The 16,874-nt window shown below is 32.8% G+C and overlaps 2 protein-coding genes and 1 long non-coding RNA gene across 4 annotated transcripts; 1 reads left to right on the top strand and 2 right to left on the bottom strand.

Annotated features, from left to right (window-relative positions):
* Window positions 1–3,220: 3,220 nt before the first annotated feature.
* Window positions 3,221–3,941, bottom strand: LOC128296323 (uncharacterized). Its single transcript, XR_008286892.1, has 2 exons — window positions 3,821–3,941; window positions 3,221–3,576 (listed from the first exon to the last, which is right to left on the bottom strand). It is a non-coding gene; the product is annotated as an uncharacterized LOC128296323 (long non-coding RNA).
* A 3,999-nt stretch (window positions 3,942–7,940) lies between these two features.
* Window positions 7,941–13,135, top strand: LOC108469978 (4-hydroxy-3-methylbut-2-en-1-yl diphosphate synthase (ferredoxin), chloroplastic). 2 transcript variants are annotated; one of them, XM_017771123.2, is made up of 20 exons: window positions 7,941–8,184; window positions 8,481–8,719; window positions 8,995–9,152; window positions 9,375–9,481; window positions 9,589–9,689; window positions 9,770–9,846; window positions 10,038–10,157; window positions 10,246–10,476; window positions 10,607–10,723; window positions 10,818–10,892; window positions 10,977–11,054; window positions 11,126–11,185; window positions 11,270–11,332; window positions 11,427–11,571; window positions 11,670–11,808; window positions 11,953–12,030; window positions 12,115–12,274; window positions 12,352–12,450; window positions 12,561–12,665; window positions 12,783–13,135. In XM_017771123.2, the coding sequence occupies exons 2-20, from the start codon at window positions 8,512–8,514 to the stop codon at window positions 12,882–12,884; spliced, it is 2,223 nt and encodes a 740-aa protein (XP_017626612.1). In that variant the 5' UTR covers window positions 7,941–8,184; window positions 8,481–8,511; the 3' UTR covers window positions 12,885–13,135. The 2 variants fall into 2 exon arrangements, with proteins under 2 accessions (XP_017626612.1, XP_052887771.1); XM_053031811.1 differs by lacking the exon at window positions 7,941–8,184 and adding an exon at window positions 8,198–8,358.
* A 2,548-nt stretch (window positions 13,136–15,683) lies between these two features.
* LOC108469290 (uncharacterized) lies at window positions 15,684–16,574 on the bottom strand. Its single transcript, XM_017770186.2, has one exon. The coding sequence runs from the start codon at window positions 16,465–16,467 to the stop codon at window positions 15,898–15,900; it is 570 nt and encodes a 189-aa protein (XP_017625675.2). The 5' UTR covers window positions 16,468–16,574; the 3' UTR covers window positions 15,684–15,897.
* Between the last annotated feature and the right edge of the window lie 300 nt (window positions 16,575–16,874).

Here is a 16,874-nt window from a genome sequence, read left to right as displayed (position 1 = left end):
CGCTTCTCCCTATCTCTTCTGATATTATGCTTATATTATTATTATCTATCTTCGTACATTGAGGACAATGTACATCTTAAGTGTGGGGAGGTTATTTATATGTTTATTAGAAAATCCTTAAATTTTTATCTCGTTCTCAAATAATTTCCTCATACTATTATTAAAGTGAATGCTGATTGATTTATAATTTTTATTAATAGGTTTTGAATTTAATCATAGGGATTGTTTAAACTTTAAAGGCATCAGAGAATCAAGCATGATAAGTTGACTTTTGAGAATTAAAATTGCTACGTTGTTTTTCTGAATTGAGGTATTATCTTGAAGTTTTGAGTTTAAAGGATTGACATCAAATACCTATAATTTTCGTGAGATTTTGAGTCTTTTAGAGCATATATCTTTCTTGCTCACTGATTTTATTGGTTATGAGTGTATCAACATTGATTTGTTATTCTAGAACTTGCTTCGATTATGCATGTCAAGACCACACCTTTGATTTAATATACTGAGATGATAAAGGCACTTAGGTTTTAACCCACTTACCCTATAAAAAGCCTACCCACACAATTGAACCTTAGTAAACCCCTTTGAGCCTTAACCATTGTTTCTTGATTTCCCATTTAATGCTAACCCACAACTTAATCCTTTTTGATTTGTTGAGAATTTTTCCCTTTTTATTGACTCCCTTTTTATCGAGATTTGATTTGATTAGTTACCTAACTATATTCGTTCATTTCAATTGCTGAATTATTCCTTACTATGTACTTTCCATACTTGTTATTATTCTTAAAAAAAAATAGTATATTTATATTCATATTTATATTCATATTATAAATAGTATATTTATATTTATCATAAGATTTAGTGAATTTGATGCTCCTAATCTATTAAATTCATGTTTTATACTTAGGTGAGCATAGGAAGGTGAAAAGAGCAAGAAATGGGCCAAAAACGGATAAAATGGGCTTGTTTCAGTATTTCACACGGCCTAGGCACTTCCACACGAGTAAACCACATACCCGTGTGAGGCACACGGGCAGGCCACATGCCCATGTGTCATAGTCGTGTCTACTAAAAACCAAATCAAAATTACACACGGCTTGAGCACCTTCACATCGGCGTGGCACACGGCCGTGTCCCTGTCGAGTCAAAGTCTAATTCTACTTGGAAAAGGCTAATTTTGAGGGTTTTGAAGCATTTCAAAGTCTATATAAACACCTTAGAAGAGGATTAAAAATGACACTGAGAGTAGAAGGCAGAAAATACTCAAGGATAGCCATCGGAATCAACTCGGAAGCAGGATCTACTTTAAGACTAAAGATCTCTATTCAATTTCCTAAGAAGTTCTTTGGGTTTCTTTATGTTTTGTTGTTTTCCCAATTTTGAGATGTTTTCCATTATTATGAACTAAACTCCCCAAATACCTAAGGGAGATGAAACCTAAGACGAATTTTATTACTATTTGATTTATATAATAAATACTTGTTCTTATTCTTAATTGTGAGTTTTAATCATTGCTTTAATATTCCAGGATATTAATTTAGGTTTTGATGTGCTTATTTAGTGGAGCAAAAGTCCCTGTTTAAGAGTAGATCTTCCATGATTAAGCGGAGTTGTATGCAATCCTAGAGATAGGACAACATAAATCTGCCGGATTAGAGTCAAATCTAATAAGGGAATCCATAGATCGAGTTAATGCGACAATAAGGATTTTAATTAGAAAGAGATTTCGATTAATCAACCTAGAGTCAGTTGTTTTTAGTCTCAAGAGAGATATTAACATAAATCATGGATTTCTATGGATTAAGTCAAGTGAATAAATCGTCTAATTCAGAAATAATAAGTGAAGTCTAGGTGAATTCTTCCTTGGGTATTGTCTTCTCCTTCGATTTCTAAACAGTATTTTTCAACTTTTATCTCTGTCGTAATCTTAGTTAATTAGATAATTAGTCTTATTTAAAACATTCCTTTAATTATTAGGCTAAATAATAAAGAGATAGTAATTACTAGTACTTTTAGTCCTTGTGGATACGATATTTCCGGTCTCACCATAACTATACTACTGTTCGATAGGTGCGCTTGCCTTAGTCGAATTTTTAGTTAGTTTAGCGACCATCAATAATAACTTAATATATGAAGTTACAAACAGTTAGTGATGTTAGCTTATTGTCCAATTTCATTAGTTAATGATATGGATAGCAAAGAGGAGGTTATAAAACAAATATTTGAAATTTAGGAAAAAGTAAAGAGGAGGTTGACTTCATCATCCATCCTCAAGTCGAAAATGACGTTTATAAAGCAAGAACGCCATGTTGGATCAGACTGTGTATCACATATTACAGGAATGTTCGCGCTTGGTAAGGTTTAAACCCTTGCCCCTTTATATTTGCATCTAAAGGCATATACACTGCCACTTAATCAAGTGGTACTATGGCTTCCCTCTAATGACCTATATGATATAGGTTCAAGGTTTAATACTTTACCATAGGTAAATGACCACTATTTCCTTTAGTAGGTGACTATGCACCACATATAGTTTGATTTATCGAGGCACTTCTGCTTTATGAATCCATTGAATCTTCAAGTAGTCTCAGGCATTCAAGTTTTCCATAGAGTTGGGAGACAAAACATTGGGTCGATCCAAAGAAATAACGACCTGTTGAGGGGTTTGTTAGGTTGTAGAGGGGTTTGTTAGGTTTAAACCCTTAGGTACTATATAAAAGGGAGGGGTACAAACCTTACTAAGCACCCGACACACGACCCAATCCAACAAGCTACTCCTACTTTGTGAATCCCACCTTCGGTTTAAGCTCTCAACAATGTCAGAAGGCCCCCACTAGTTCAATCTAACATTTTATTTGGATTTTTGTTTTCCCGCTAGTTCAATTTCAATAGTTGAAAAAATAATAATAAATCTTTAAGTACTCAAACATGTCTCTTTTAACAAAACATATAAAATTTGCAATAATGGTTCTAGTAGAGAATTAATAAAGTTATGCAACAGTTAAGAAGTTTTTTAGAAGTAAATTTTGTCATGTTAGATACGACATGGTTACACAATATAAATATAACCTGACATAAAAAAGAACATAAACATAACACAAATACATTATTTATATTTGAATTGGAAGTATGATTTTAACTATTAGCTTACATCTATTTTTTCAAGATCGATAAAGTCATTTTTAGTATAATAAAGACAATTTAATTCTCTCAAAGACAATTTAATTCTCTCAAACACCTTTATCTATTCTTTCATTTTATGTACCAATCTTTTAGTACAAATTATTGAAAGGCTAAATCTGAAGTCATTTGAATGAAAACAATATATTTTTCAAGCACTAAAAGAGCATACACAAAAGAAATGTAAACAGTAAGGTCTACAAGTTGGTGGACAAGCCTTTATGCAATCTGTATCCGTGAAGCATTTAGCATTCACCATCGGTACATCATCAAAGGGTAATGGCTCAGACACCGGCAAGCAACTTCATTTATTGGTTTTTAAGTCACAAAGATCGAGATAATCACAGTTCAATTGACACTCCGAGTCATGAGTACATGCTTTCGAGTTTGATACACCTACAAATTAAACAATAAATTTTCATCATTTATTCGTTTTATTTAATTTTTTAATTAGATATTGGTGCATATATATATATATATATATATATATATATGAATCTAAGACAAATGAGATTTGAATCTCAACAATTGTAGCTTCTCATTTTATCTTAAGATCGCAATATCTTTTGTACAACAAAAATCATATGTATATGTATGTAATGATTAAATATCGAAGTAAAGAAATATTATATACACTAACCCAATGCCATGATCAAAACAACGAAAAAAGAAGCAGCACCAAAAGATGCCATTGTTTGAAAGCTATTGAGAGATGAAATTTAGAGTTGATTATATTATGAAAATGAGCTAGTGATGCACAATTTATGAGATTTATTGGACATTTTATAGCTGAATTTGTGGACTCTTTTGAACCTAATATTAAATGATGCAATAACTAGTTGATGATATGCTTGCCAATTTTGTAGCACAATAAAAATCTCAAATAGGAAAATAATAAATTTACAATTTAATTTACACATAACTTATGGTATAATAAGGATAAGAAAAAAGTAAGATAAATAGTTTTACCATATATAATAATTTTTTTTGGAAGTTTCATTATTATAAATTGGGATAAATACCAAAACTATAAATAAATTCTATATTTTAATATGAAATTGTATACATGAACTTTGATTTTGGGTAAATTTATACATGAAATTTTAATTTGATCCAATTCTTGTAAATTATTAACATAATTATTGATATATTGCATATATAAAATAATTATATTTATCTAATATAAAAATAATTGATGTATTTATTTTTTAAAATGTGTATGATTTAAATCAAAATTAGTGTTTCAAGTATGCATTTGAACCACAATTAGAGTTTTATGTGTATAATTGCATCAAATTAAAGTTCGTGTATATAATTGCACATTAAATCAAAGTTCATGTATAATTTTAGATTTATCCCTTATGATAAATTCAATACTTTTACATATATAATATAAGTACAAATATTATTTAACCAACTATAATGTAAAATCAAACTAGTACAAAGTACAACAGATGAAGAATCAAAAAGAACCGAACAAAATTTACACATATTATACACACATGATTGAAGAGACATATTTCACTAATTTCCGTGGAACTAGAATTTGAGTACTCAAAGCGTCCACCATATTAATTTTTTTTATAATTTACAATAAATTGAAAATAACTTTCGAACAAAGACAATATATATATTTTAATTTAAGTAAAATTATTAAGTTAGGATTTATATCTTAGTGAATATATCTTATATCCAAAAAATCATTGATGTTTCATTTTTGGGTAAACTACTAAAGTAGTCACTTTTGTTTACCTTATGTTATATTTTAGCCGTTTATGTTTGATACGTTTTAGTCACTTACATTATCACGTTGTAATGTTCTAGTCACTGAGCCGTTAATTTCCATTAACGGTGTAATGGTAAGTTGACGTGGCACGTTAAATCATCATTTCAAACAAAAATTTAGATTTTTTTATATAATTGGTCTCCATATTTTTTCGTTTTAAGCAATTTTATTTTTTCTTTTATGTTCTTTTAAATTTTCTTTTTTTATTTCCCTTTATTTTCTATTCTCTTTTGCTTCTCCCTCTATTTTCCTCCCTTCTCTATTCTTTTTAACGTAGTTTTTCTATATTTGTCATTTGTTAAAACTAATCTCTATATTTTTTTTGAACAATTTAATTTTTCTAAGTGAGACAATCTTGTAAACTAGTTTTAATAAATGAAAAACATAAAAAAACTACGTTAAAAGAAATGAAGAAGAGAGGAAAACAGAAGTAGAAGCGAAAGAGAATGAAAAATAAAGAAAAAAAGTTAAAAGAATATAAAAGAAAAAATTAAATTGCTCAAAATGAAAAAAAAATATGGACCAATTATAGAATTTAACCTAAAATTTTCATTTGAAATGATGATTTAACGTCACGTCACCATCGTTACTTAATCGTTAACTGTAATTAACTGACTTCTGGCGGATTTAAGGGAGCTAGCAGGGACCCCGGCCCCCCTAAAATGTAAAATTTTTATTTAGCCCCTTAAAATTTTAAAAAAATTTTAAATTAGTAAAGGTAAAATTATACTTTGGCCCCCTAAAATTATAAAATTCGATTTAATCCTTTAAAAATTATAAAGATATAGACTATAAAAAATTAAAATTTTATTTAGCCTCCTAAAAATTTATTCTGGCTTCGCCCCTGACGGCTTAGTAACTAAAATGTTACAACACGATAACATAAGTGACTAAAACGTAACGTTTCAAACATAAGTGACTAAAATGTAATCTGAAACAAACAAAAGTAACTATTTTGATAGTTTATCTTAATTTTTCTATAAATTAAAAATGTTTAATTAAGATTTTCTTTTATAAGTAGATCTACTTCGCATATGCCCATGAATAATGATTTAATTTTTAGTAATATTTTCCAGAAAAAAAAAAGACGGGTAGAAGCTGAATGCCTTGGATTTTTTTTTTCTATTTTACGGTTTTATTTTTCATTCTTTGAATTTTATGTACTCCTAAAAAATATTTTATTATGATTTTCATTTTTTTAAAATTTGAGAATTTTTTCTCTTTTCTTTTTATTTTTTAAAATTATTTTATATAATACACTTTTTGTGCCACTCGATATTTTGGTAGCAAGCCACATACATCAGTCAATGGACTACAATTTATATTTTCAATATCCAAAATAATATAAAAATTATTCAAATACAAAAAAGAAAAAAAAAATAGAGGCATAATATTATTGTCGCAAAAAGAACGGTATTATAAATGCATGGATGATTGAAGGGTCAACTACTATGAGATTCACGTGTTTGGGATCGTGAATTTCGTGGTGGGATGGAACCTACCTGTTTTTTTTCTTTGGGTTTAATTTTGATTTTCATCTCTCTACTTTTTTTTAAAAAAATTCAAAAATTAAGGAAAAATAATTGTTAAAACTTTTTTAACTTTGTTTAATTTTGATAATATGGGACGAACAAATTTTAACAAATTAAGGTAAAAATGAAATGAAATTTACAACTAGATTTTTTAATGGTAAATTATATCATTAGTCATTAAATTATGGGTAAGTTTTTATTTGGGTCACTAAACTATTCAAAGTTTTTATTTAAATCATTAGGTTGTTGAAATTAATACTATATGACTTTCTTTATTAGTATTATCTGTACTAATTGAAATCTTTTTTTTTTTTCTACAGTTTAGTTTTTTTTTCAGGAAATAGCTTTGGACGTCAAAAATATGTAAACTAAAATTCAAATAATTTTTTTCTGATATCTAATATTGGCTGTCAAATCAATTTGAATATAATATATGTTCTTTTACTCATTGATGGATACTAATCCACCGTATCGATTATCGAATTATCGCTTGAAGCTCATTAGTGGAATATTTTAAAAAATTAACAGTCAATAATTTAAATAAAACTTTTAAATATTTTAGTGACTTAAATAAAAAATTAAATAATTTAATGGCTAAATTATAATTTTTAAGTTAAATAAATAAAACAAAAACATATTACGTAATTTAATTTAATGATTAATGATATAGGTTACCCCTTTGTTAATGTCTTTAAAAAAAAAAAAAAGGAAATTTAAGAGTTAAGGCCTTCCTAGATGTGCCAATATGAGAGAGACTCGTGTGAATTAAATAGGTATTGAGAGCCGGAATATCTTTAAACCAACGATAATAGATTCCTAATATATCTAGTTGTCTTGTGCCGTGACCGTGCCATTTGTAACTTTGAAGTTAAGCCCTTCTACTATGTCCTAATTCAAAAGTTGGACTCCTTATATTTGAATGTTTATCTTTTGCTCTTTATTTAGAGTGGAGAATTATAAGAGATGGGCAAAACCTTAATAGTAAGGTAACTAGAATTCAAGTCACACCTGGAGTGTTGAACACCCTAACCATCAGGCTAACACATAAAATTCCTCTTTTTTTCTTTTCTTTTCTCTTTAATGTCAAATTTTCAAAATTTTGGGCTAAATAAGGAAATAAATCTAATTCCAAGTACAACTTTCCATGAAAACCAAATTTTACTATAAGATGGAATTCAAGTGATTTTTTTTCTCTTTTACCCCTTGATTTTAGGTTTTCTTTCATTAAGAAACCTACCCCAGTTATTTTACAAAACCCCAAATGTATAGAAATTTTAACAGTCCAGTAATTAAAATGAAAACTATCAAACAATATAATGTCTATTTTGTAACATTTTGAAGTTAAGTGACCAAAATGTAAATTTACTAATAGCTTAGTGACCTTCAGTGAATTTAACCATTTTATTTTCATGTCCGATAGAATAACCAGATGCTCAAACAATGTTTTTGTCATGTTTCTAATTTTTTTTCTTTTTTTTTTACAGCATAAAATCTTCAGATAACCCACAATTCACTTATTTTTTCTGAAAATCCTTGCGAACAGCTCCCACCCACCAATTTTTCTTCTCCAGACCTTTCCATTAATCTATTTTCAATTCTCTCTTTTAAGTCCAAATCACTGCTTAAGCCTATTTTGGACTTCAATTTTTAAGTTCTCTATAAACAAGAAACCCATCTTCAGCAAAGGTAGCTAGCTGTTTTGAAGTTAGATTTTTTGCAATTTTTTTGGGTTTAAAACTTGCATGCTGTGTTAATGATCACACTAATGACAAAGTTGTAACTTTAATGTTGTCTAGTTGATAAAAAGGATTCTTTTTCTTTTTAGATGAAACCTTTGATTCTTTTGAGCCGAGCAATCTTGTATGTCTTAAAATATTGAATTCGGGGTTAAAAGAAATTTTGGGATAATTTCTGTGTTATTTTTTTTTAGCCATAAAAATTGGGTGGCGGTTTGATTAACTGAGTTTTGTATGTTTGGGCAGTAAAAGGTGAAGGGCTTTGTGCTGTGTGGAAATGGCGAGTGGAGCTGTACCAGCTTCTTTTCCAGGCTTGAAAAGCAAGGACCCAGGCTTAGGATTCGCTAAAAGTACGGATTTTGTGAGGATATGTGATTTGAGAAGGACCAAGACTGGTAGAACAAGAATCTCTGTGATTCGGAATCAGAATCCCAGTCAGGATACTGCTCAACTTCAGCCTGCATCTGAAGGGAGCCCTCTGTTAGGTATAAATACAAAATTCAAAGAAAAGAAAAGAAATTAAATTAAATTTTGATTTGTGAACACTATTTCCTGAATTTTGTGTTGATCTTTACATGAATTGATGTGAAAAAAACTTAGTTGAAAGAGGGGCCTTTTCCCCATGATGAACTATGTTCATTTCTCTTGTGCTATTTAGATATGTTCCAAATGCCAAAATTTAAGTTTCACTTAATAATTAAGCTAAGTACTCAATTCAACTTGGTGTTTTTCTCTGATTAATTAACTGTTTTTATTTTAGTTCCGAGGCAAAAGTATTGTGAATCCATACACAAAACTGTGAGGAGAAAAACTAGGACGGTAATGGTCGGAAATGTGGCTCTTGGTAGCGAGCATCCAATAAGGATTCAAACAATGACTACGACCGACACTAAGGATGTGGCTGGGACAGTTGAACAGGTATCAACTTCTCCCATCTGCGCTTAAACTTTTTTTTTTTTTCTTTTCAAATAATGGGGTTTGGGATCTCTTCACAGATTGTCCAGTCATGAGGATTGACAGCGTATATGAATATCTGATGATGTTTGATGTGTAGAATGCGATCTCTTGTTTTCTACCTTATGGTGTCCTGAGGTTTATGAATTAGTCTTATGAAATTAACTACTGCCGTCTTTTTAATAGGTGATGAGAATAGCAGACAAGGGAGCGGATATTGTCCGGATAACTGTTCAAGGGAAGAAAGAGGCAGATGCATGTTTTGAAATAAAAAACTCTCTGGTACAGAAGAAGTAAGTCTGGTTCTTTATAAGAATTATTTGTCACTTGTTGAAGTTTCAGTCTCATATGTTATATGGAAATTATTACCGTCATTGACTTATTATTCGTATTCGTGCAGTTATAATATACCTCTGGTGGCAGATATTCATTTTGCTCCTTCAGTTGCATTAAGAGTTGCCGAGTGCTTTGATAAAATTCGAGTCAACCCTGGAAATTTTGGTAAGTGATTTAATGTACGTTCATTTTGTTTTTAGATTTTGATTTTTGCTATTTTGAATAAAAAATGTGGTAAATTGCAGCTGATAGACGGGCCCAGTTTGAGCAGATAGAATATACAAATGAGGAGTATCAGAAAGAACTTGAGCATATTGAGGAGGTCAGACCACTCTTCTTTTAGAATTCAATCATGCATCGTCCACTATCTAGTAGATTCTAGTGAAACTTTTAGAAAATAAACCATTTATTCACTGACATCTAATATCGAAGCAGTGAATCTTTATTTTAACATGTATCAGTTTCACTATACATATTGAACCTCCCTCTGCCAACCCCCATGAACTACAACAGGTTTTTACTCCGTTGGTTGAAAAATGTAAGAAGTATGGAAGGGCGATGCGTATTGGGACCAACCATGGGAGTCTTTCTGACCGTATAATGAGCTACTATGGGGATTCTCCTAGGGGAATGGTGAACATTTATCTTATCTCTTACTGCCTGACAGCTTCAAGTGTGTTTTCTCTTCCTATGCCTCCAATTAATTGGTGTTCCTCAACAGGTTGAATCTGCATTCGAGTTTGCTAGGATATGTAGAAAGTTGGACTACCATAACTTTGTCTTTTCAATGAAAGCGAGCAATCCAGTTGTCATGGTCCAGGCATACCGCCTCCTTGTTGCTGAAATGTACGTTCATGGCTGGGATTATCCATTACACTTGGGAGTCACTGAAGCTGGAGAAGGTGAAGATGGAAGGATGAAATCCGCGATTGGCATTGGGACCCTCCTTCAGGTACCTCCATTAGTATATATATAGCATAATCAATAGAAGCAATTACCATTTAAAGTTTTCATGCTATGGTGATCTTGAAAATGTATTCAACTCTGGCTGATTTGTTGATATTATGATCTTATACTTGCAGGATGGTTTAGGTGACACAATCAGAGTTTCACTCACCGAGCCACCCGAGGAAGAGATAGATCCATGCAGAAGGATGGCTGACCTTGGTATGAAAGCTGCCGAACTCCAGCGAGGGGTGGTAGGATTTGACAACTTCAGTTAATTAGACATGATGTTTTTATCACTTTAAATACTCTTATTTTGAGAACCTTTCTCACTTGAAATTCCATCAGGCACCATTTGAGGAAAAGCACAGACATTACTTTGATTTCCAGCGTCGATCTGGTCAATTGCCAAAACAAAAGGAGGTTAGCCATAAATGTCTCGGTAACACCGTGTTAGCTAACCCTGTGCCCTGGACTGTTCTGAATGAGGAATTTATTTCTTTATAGGGCGAAGAGGTGGACTTTAGAGGTGTCCTGCATCGTGATGGCTCGGTTCTTATGTCTGTTTCTCTTGACCAGTTGAAGGTAACATATTCTCACTAGCTTCCTTAATTATGACAGGGAGAATTCCATTAATTCCTTTTCCCCCTCTGCAGGCACCAGAACTCTTATACAAGTCACTTGCAGCAAAGCTGGTCGTAGGCATGCCATTTAAGGTCTACTCTTGATCCATGTACTCTATAAGATTGGCTACGATATGTGGGCTTTTGTCATGATTGAGTTGCTATATGTTGATGCAGGACTTGGCAACAGTAGACTCAATCATACTGCGGGAGCTTCCACCAGTAGATGACGCTGATGCTGTAAGAATCCGTCTTTTCGTCCTTTCTCTCAGTATCTCTCTAGTCTTCACGAAAATTTGGAAATAACAGACACTATTTATTGTACTATAACCAGCGGCTGGCTCTTAAAAGGTTGATAGACATAAGCATGGGTGTTATTACACCTTTATCGGAACAGCTAACAAAGCCATTGCCTAATGCTATGGCTCTAGTAAACCTTAAGGAACTATCAACTGGAGCTTACAAGCTTTTGCCTGAAGGTGCGTCTGCTTATTTTTATATTGAGTTCTAAACATACAGATGGTTATCCACGTTTATTCTTTTTTGCTCCTATGATATCAATTTATTTACCTTGCAGGTACACGCTTGGTTGTATCTGTACGTGGTGACGAGTCATATGAAGAGCTGGAAATCCTGAAAGACATTGATGCTACAATGCTTCTTCATAATATACCTTTTGATGAAGAAAAGATTGGTCGAGTGCATGCAGCAAGGAGGTAATTTGTTCAATTACTTGACCTGCATATTTGTTAAGATTAGTGCTATTTTGGTTGTGCTTGACTTGTTTTAGCCTTTTGTCTTTACTTTTATGGTTTTGCCACACATTGGGTTCCAGATATTTGAACATTATGCTTCCGCAGGTTATTTGAGTATCTATCGGAGAACAGTCTTGATTTCCCTGTAATCCACCATATTCAGTTTCCAAATGGGACTCACAGGTAACTAAAAACCCATAGGGTTTGTTGACTGAGGTACAAGGTATTAATAGTTTTGGTTTATAATGGCTTTTTCTTGACATGCAGGGATGACTTGGTCATTAATGCTGGCACCAATGCTGGAGCCCTTCTGGTGGATGGACTCGGAGATGGTATATTGTTGGAAGCACCAGACCAAGATTTCGATTTCCTCAGAAACACTTCTTTCAACTTACTCCAGGGCTGTAGAATGAGGAATACCAAGACGGTATGGATCTTATCTTTGAGTCAAAAAACATGACAATCTTCAGATCTACATCTAATATATGCGAGTTCTGGTTGTAGGAGTATGTTTCATGCCCATCTTGTGGCAGAACATTGTTTGACCTTCAAGAAATAAGTGCACAAATACGAGAAAAGACGTCACACTTGCCTGGTGTTTCGGTAATATAACTTGTCCTTAGTGATCCAGTCCGACATCGAATAACAGTCGAGTTCGTCATTGATTTGTTTTAAACAGACATTGAATAATGAAAATTCTTTTTCATTGTCAGATTGCAATTATGGGTTGCATCGTTAATGGTCCGGGGGAAATGGCTGATGCAGATTTCGGATATGTTGGTGGTGCTCCAGGAAAAATCGACCTCTATGTAGGCAAGGTACTAGAGCATTTCATGCCTTTCTAATTCATGTCAGCACGGGAAAATAACATGAGCACAAAATGAATGCATGCATGGATTATGAAATATGCTCTGAACTTATGGATTCTCTTTCAGACTGTTGTGAAGCGTGGAATCGCAATGGAGCATGCAACCGATGCTCTGATCCAACTAATAAAAGATCATGGGCGATGGGTAGATCCTCCTGCTGAAGAATAAGTTTAGGAGGTTATAGCCTGTGGATGGAAGAAGCATGGGTCAAGGGGGAATCACATTCCCATCTTCGAACCACATATAGTAAATAATAGCGGTTGAAGATCGTGTGGGCAAAAATGATTGCCTCATTGCAGGCTGCACAAATTCGTATGCAATGTTTTGTAAAACATATAAATGTTTCGAATTGTAGACGTGACTTTGACAGAAAAAAATATATAAAGTTTTCTGTGTTACTCCTACATGGAATATAGAAATTTGTTACATGACATGAATAAATAATTTGAAAATTAAAATAATTTAAAAATGAAACAAACAAGGTTTGAAAGAGAGCTGCAATTGCATTGCTTTAAAGCATTTTTTTCACCAACCTCCTCCCTCCTCTTCTTTCATTCGGCTGGCCGGCATGCATGGACCTTGGTGCTGGTCATTGGCCCTTCTCCTCCTATCCTCTCCTTTGCTGGGACTTGCTTTCTATTCATTAGCCTTCTATTGTTTTCCGGCATGAGGAAGTCCCTGCTTTCGGAAAAATAGAAGTTCTCTCAGACTCATTGATGACTGACTTTTCTCGAGTTTGTGGTGGTTTGCTACACTTGGCCAAATGGCTTTACGATGCGGGCTGATTCCAGAAATTAGAGAAACAGAGAGAAAAGAGAAGAATGAAGAAGTTCCGTTGTATTTCACTGATAACCAATTCCGTAACCCCTTTACACCCCATCAGCAATTTTTAAGGATCCATAAATGTTTTTTAAAATTAGATTTCTTTTTTTATATTTTTGTTTTTGATTCAGTAATGGGTTCAATTGAAAATCATTTTCTTTTCTTAATGAATTAATCTTATAATAGAATTGAAATTCAGTTACGGTAGCTGTTACTTGCAGCTGTACACAATGGAACACACTATTCACTAACACAAACTCCCTCCAATATGCACTGTTTAAGGGCATGAAATTTATTGTTTTCAATCATGCTAATTCTTTTAGACCGACTAAGTAAATTACGAATTATCGGAATGATACTTTTAAATATAATTGTAATTACTTGAGCTTAATTGTGTATGTTCAATTGATTACTCCGCTAGTTCAACAAAAGCTCGATTTGACTGCATTTGAATCAAAATAAAATTCTATGACTTTGGAAATAATTTAATTGAGTAAAATTAAATTAAGCTTTTGTCAAAATTGTTCAACTAGAGAATTAATTTTAATCAAGTAAAATTAAATTAATCAAATTAATTAAAATTAATATCATATTTTTGGAAATTGATTTTCTAAATCAGACAATTGCCTTAATGAGTAATTGAACTTGAAATTGAAAATTGAACTTGAGATTGAAAATTGGGCTCAAGAACCCAAAACTGAGATCGAGACCCTAAAATGATCGAACGGGGCTTTTTATGTGAAACCGAGTCGACAGTATAACCGGTGGCAAGACCAGACTAGTTGAGTTGTCATTGGCCCGAACCGAACCAGATTGGGGTGCCGTGAGGGTGTCGCATCTGCGATGGCACCACTGAACACGACGATATCAACTACAACGATGGTGGTATTCTAGTGGTCGATGAATAGTCCTTCAACGGTTAAGTAGTGGAAGAATCACTCCTATTGAAACTCTATTGGATAATTTGATTTCAAATTAACTATTTTAAAAATAATATTATTTTAATAAACTTATTATTAAATTTAATTTAATACTTGTTTGATAATATTTATTAATTTAATATTAAAGTGATTATATTAATATTAAATTTAATTTAATATCTATCTCATGCATGAATAATCTATTAATTTAATAGATTTAATATTAAATTTAATGTAGATTCATCTTGATAAGTATTATATTAATTTAATATCATTTCGTAAAACAGTCTATTCCTGTAAATTTTTAAAATCAACTTATTTTAGTAATTATTTTAATTTTTTTTTGGCATTTTTGTGTAAATTAATCATTTTTAAGTACAGTAACGTATAACAGAACTAAAATTCAGTTAGGCTAGTTGTTACTTACAACTGTACACAGTGGAACGCACCATTTCACTAAGAACAACTTACTCCCTTCAATCCACATCGTTTTATTATACTAAGAAAACAACTAAAACACAAAAACTCCCCGTTTCGGTAACGGTAAAAACGACCCATAACATTTTATTAATCTACAGGCTCCATTAGTTTCAACAGAAACAACAATGCCATCATTCTCGGATTTGACACACAAGCTCCTGGAGTTTCGATTTGGTGTTTGGTGCCCTGATGTAACTTGTGTTCTGATTTTCATGTTTTTACCTGTGTTTTTCTAACAGTAAGTTCAGGTAAAATGTTTTCTCTGCTATTACCTGACTTTCAGTCATGCAATAGTACCCTATTTTTAAGATGGATTTTGTTTTTACTAAAACAAACAGTAAAACTTTATATATATTAATGAATCTTCTATTAAGAGGAAAAAGAGAGAGAGGGAGCTGTAATTTAATGAACAAAAGAAGGAAAGCTGCAATTTGGAAGACAAATTCTTCATTGGAACCATCCCCTCGTAGATGGCAAAGACACGTTAAAGTCTTTCAATCATGTGCAAGGGGGGCCACGAGCAAATAACTTTAGCCCCTCCTAGTCCTCGCTCACACATTATAGACGAAAGTATTATGTATGATTCAAGGAAAAGATTAACATGAGACAGTTGTCATAAACAAAAGTTTAACTTTCTCGTGCTAAAAAGAAAGTTGAAAAACAATTGAAAAATAAGTTGAAATAATGATAGCCTAATATCCCAACCCAGAACTCGGAATTATAGGAATGGAAAATTTCAATCAAATAAAAGAAATGAGAAATGAATTCCATAAATGTATTATAAAATTAAACATGGTTGACTAATACTTATTATAGTGCAGAGTAAACTGCTGACTACAACAATTCTATCTCATGCAGAAATAGTCTGAATAAGTAGTAGCAAATTTGATTATTTGAATATAACCTTTCTGATCTTGTTTGTTTTAATATGTATAATCACGAACTTATCTTATTCTTCTTCAGAGAAGTTCTGCCCTGGCGGCGTATCCATACTGAGATCTCCTGATGTTATCTCGTCTCTTCTTGTAAATCAATCCACCGACGACAACCAAGCACGCTGCTATCAACACCCCCACAACGATTCCCGCCTTTTTTCCTGCGCTCATTCCTCCGCCACCACTGGCGTTCTTCACGTCCGGATTAACGTTGTTGTGGCCGATATTGCTGCCAGGAGAAGGAGAACTCGCTTGTGCCGGATCTGATGGAGACGGCGCCGGAGTGGAATTAAATGGTGCTGGCGCGGGCGAGTGTGTACCAGGTGAAGGGGCTGGCGCGGGCGAGTGTGTACCGGGTGAAGGGGCTGGCGCGGGCGAGTGTGTACCGGGTGAAGGAGCTGGCTCGGGCGAGTGTATACCGGGTGAAGGGGCTGGCGCGGGCGAGTGTGTACCGGGTGAAGGGGCTGGCGCGGGCGAGTGTGTACCGGGTGAAGGGGCTGGGGCTGGGGCTGGCGAGGGCTGGGGCGAAATGGCAGCGAAGGTGAGTTGAAGAAATAGGAGGAATGCAATGGTAAGAAATTCAGGTTTTGCCATTAGAGTAGATGTAAGAAAGAAAAAATGCAGTTGAAAAAAGAGGAAAAAGTTCGAAGAAGAAAAACAGAGGAAGGTTCAAAAAGAAAGGCTATGGAAGAAGGAATTTATAAGGTAGTTAACACGGGATACATCTAGGGAGAAAAATATTAATTTATTAAATTGTTACTTTTATTTATATTTAAAATATTAAATTTTAATCATTTACGTTATCATTATGTTATAAAATGTCACTCTATCGTTAAAATTTGTTACTTCTCAAACGACAGTGTAATGTAGCAGTTAAAATAGATTTTAAATGCTCAACTGGGATGAGAAAACTTAATTTTTTTTATGAAAATAGAATACAAAATTTTACCTTAAAACTTAATTTTCTCTAATTTAAAAAAAAAAGCAACAATTGAAGTTTT

The sequence above is a fragment of the Gossypium arboreum genome, chromosome 8, assembly GCF_025698485.1.
Source record: "Gossypium arboreum isolate Shixiya-1 chromosome 8, ASM2569848v2, whole genome shotgun sequence".
Classification (NCBI taxonomy): Eukaryota; Viridiplantae; Streptophyta; class Magnoliopsida; order Malvales; family Malvaceae; genus Gossypium; species Gossypium arboreum.
The sequence above is the reverse complement of the archived record's forward strand: the minus strand, read 5'-3'. Positions and strand labels throughout refer to the sequence as shown.

What these genes read in the sequence shown, in the direction of transcription:
- LOC108469978 (XM_017771123.2), top strand. Translation starts at nt 8,512, where the DNA reads ATGGCGAGTGGAGCTGTACCAGCTTCTTTTCCAGGCTTGAAAAGCAAG. An exon ending in AACTCTCTGGTACAGAAGAA is followed by an intron (nt 9,482 to 9,588) that starts GTAAGTCTGGTT and finishes GTATTCGTGCAG; the next exon opens with TTATAATATACCTCTGGTGG. An exon ending in AATTGCCAAAACAAAAGGAG is followed by an intron (nt 10,893 to 10,976) that starts GTTAGCCATAAA and finishes ATTTCTTTATAG; the next exon opens with GGCGAAGAGGTGGACTTTAG.
- LOC108469290 (XM_017770186.2), bottom strand. Translation starts at nt 16,467, where the DNA reads ATGGCAAAACCTGAATTTCTTACCATTGCATTCCTCCTATTTCTTCAA.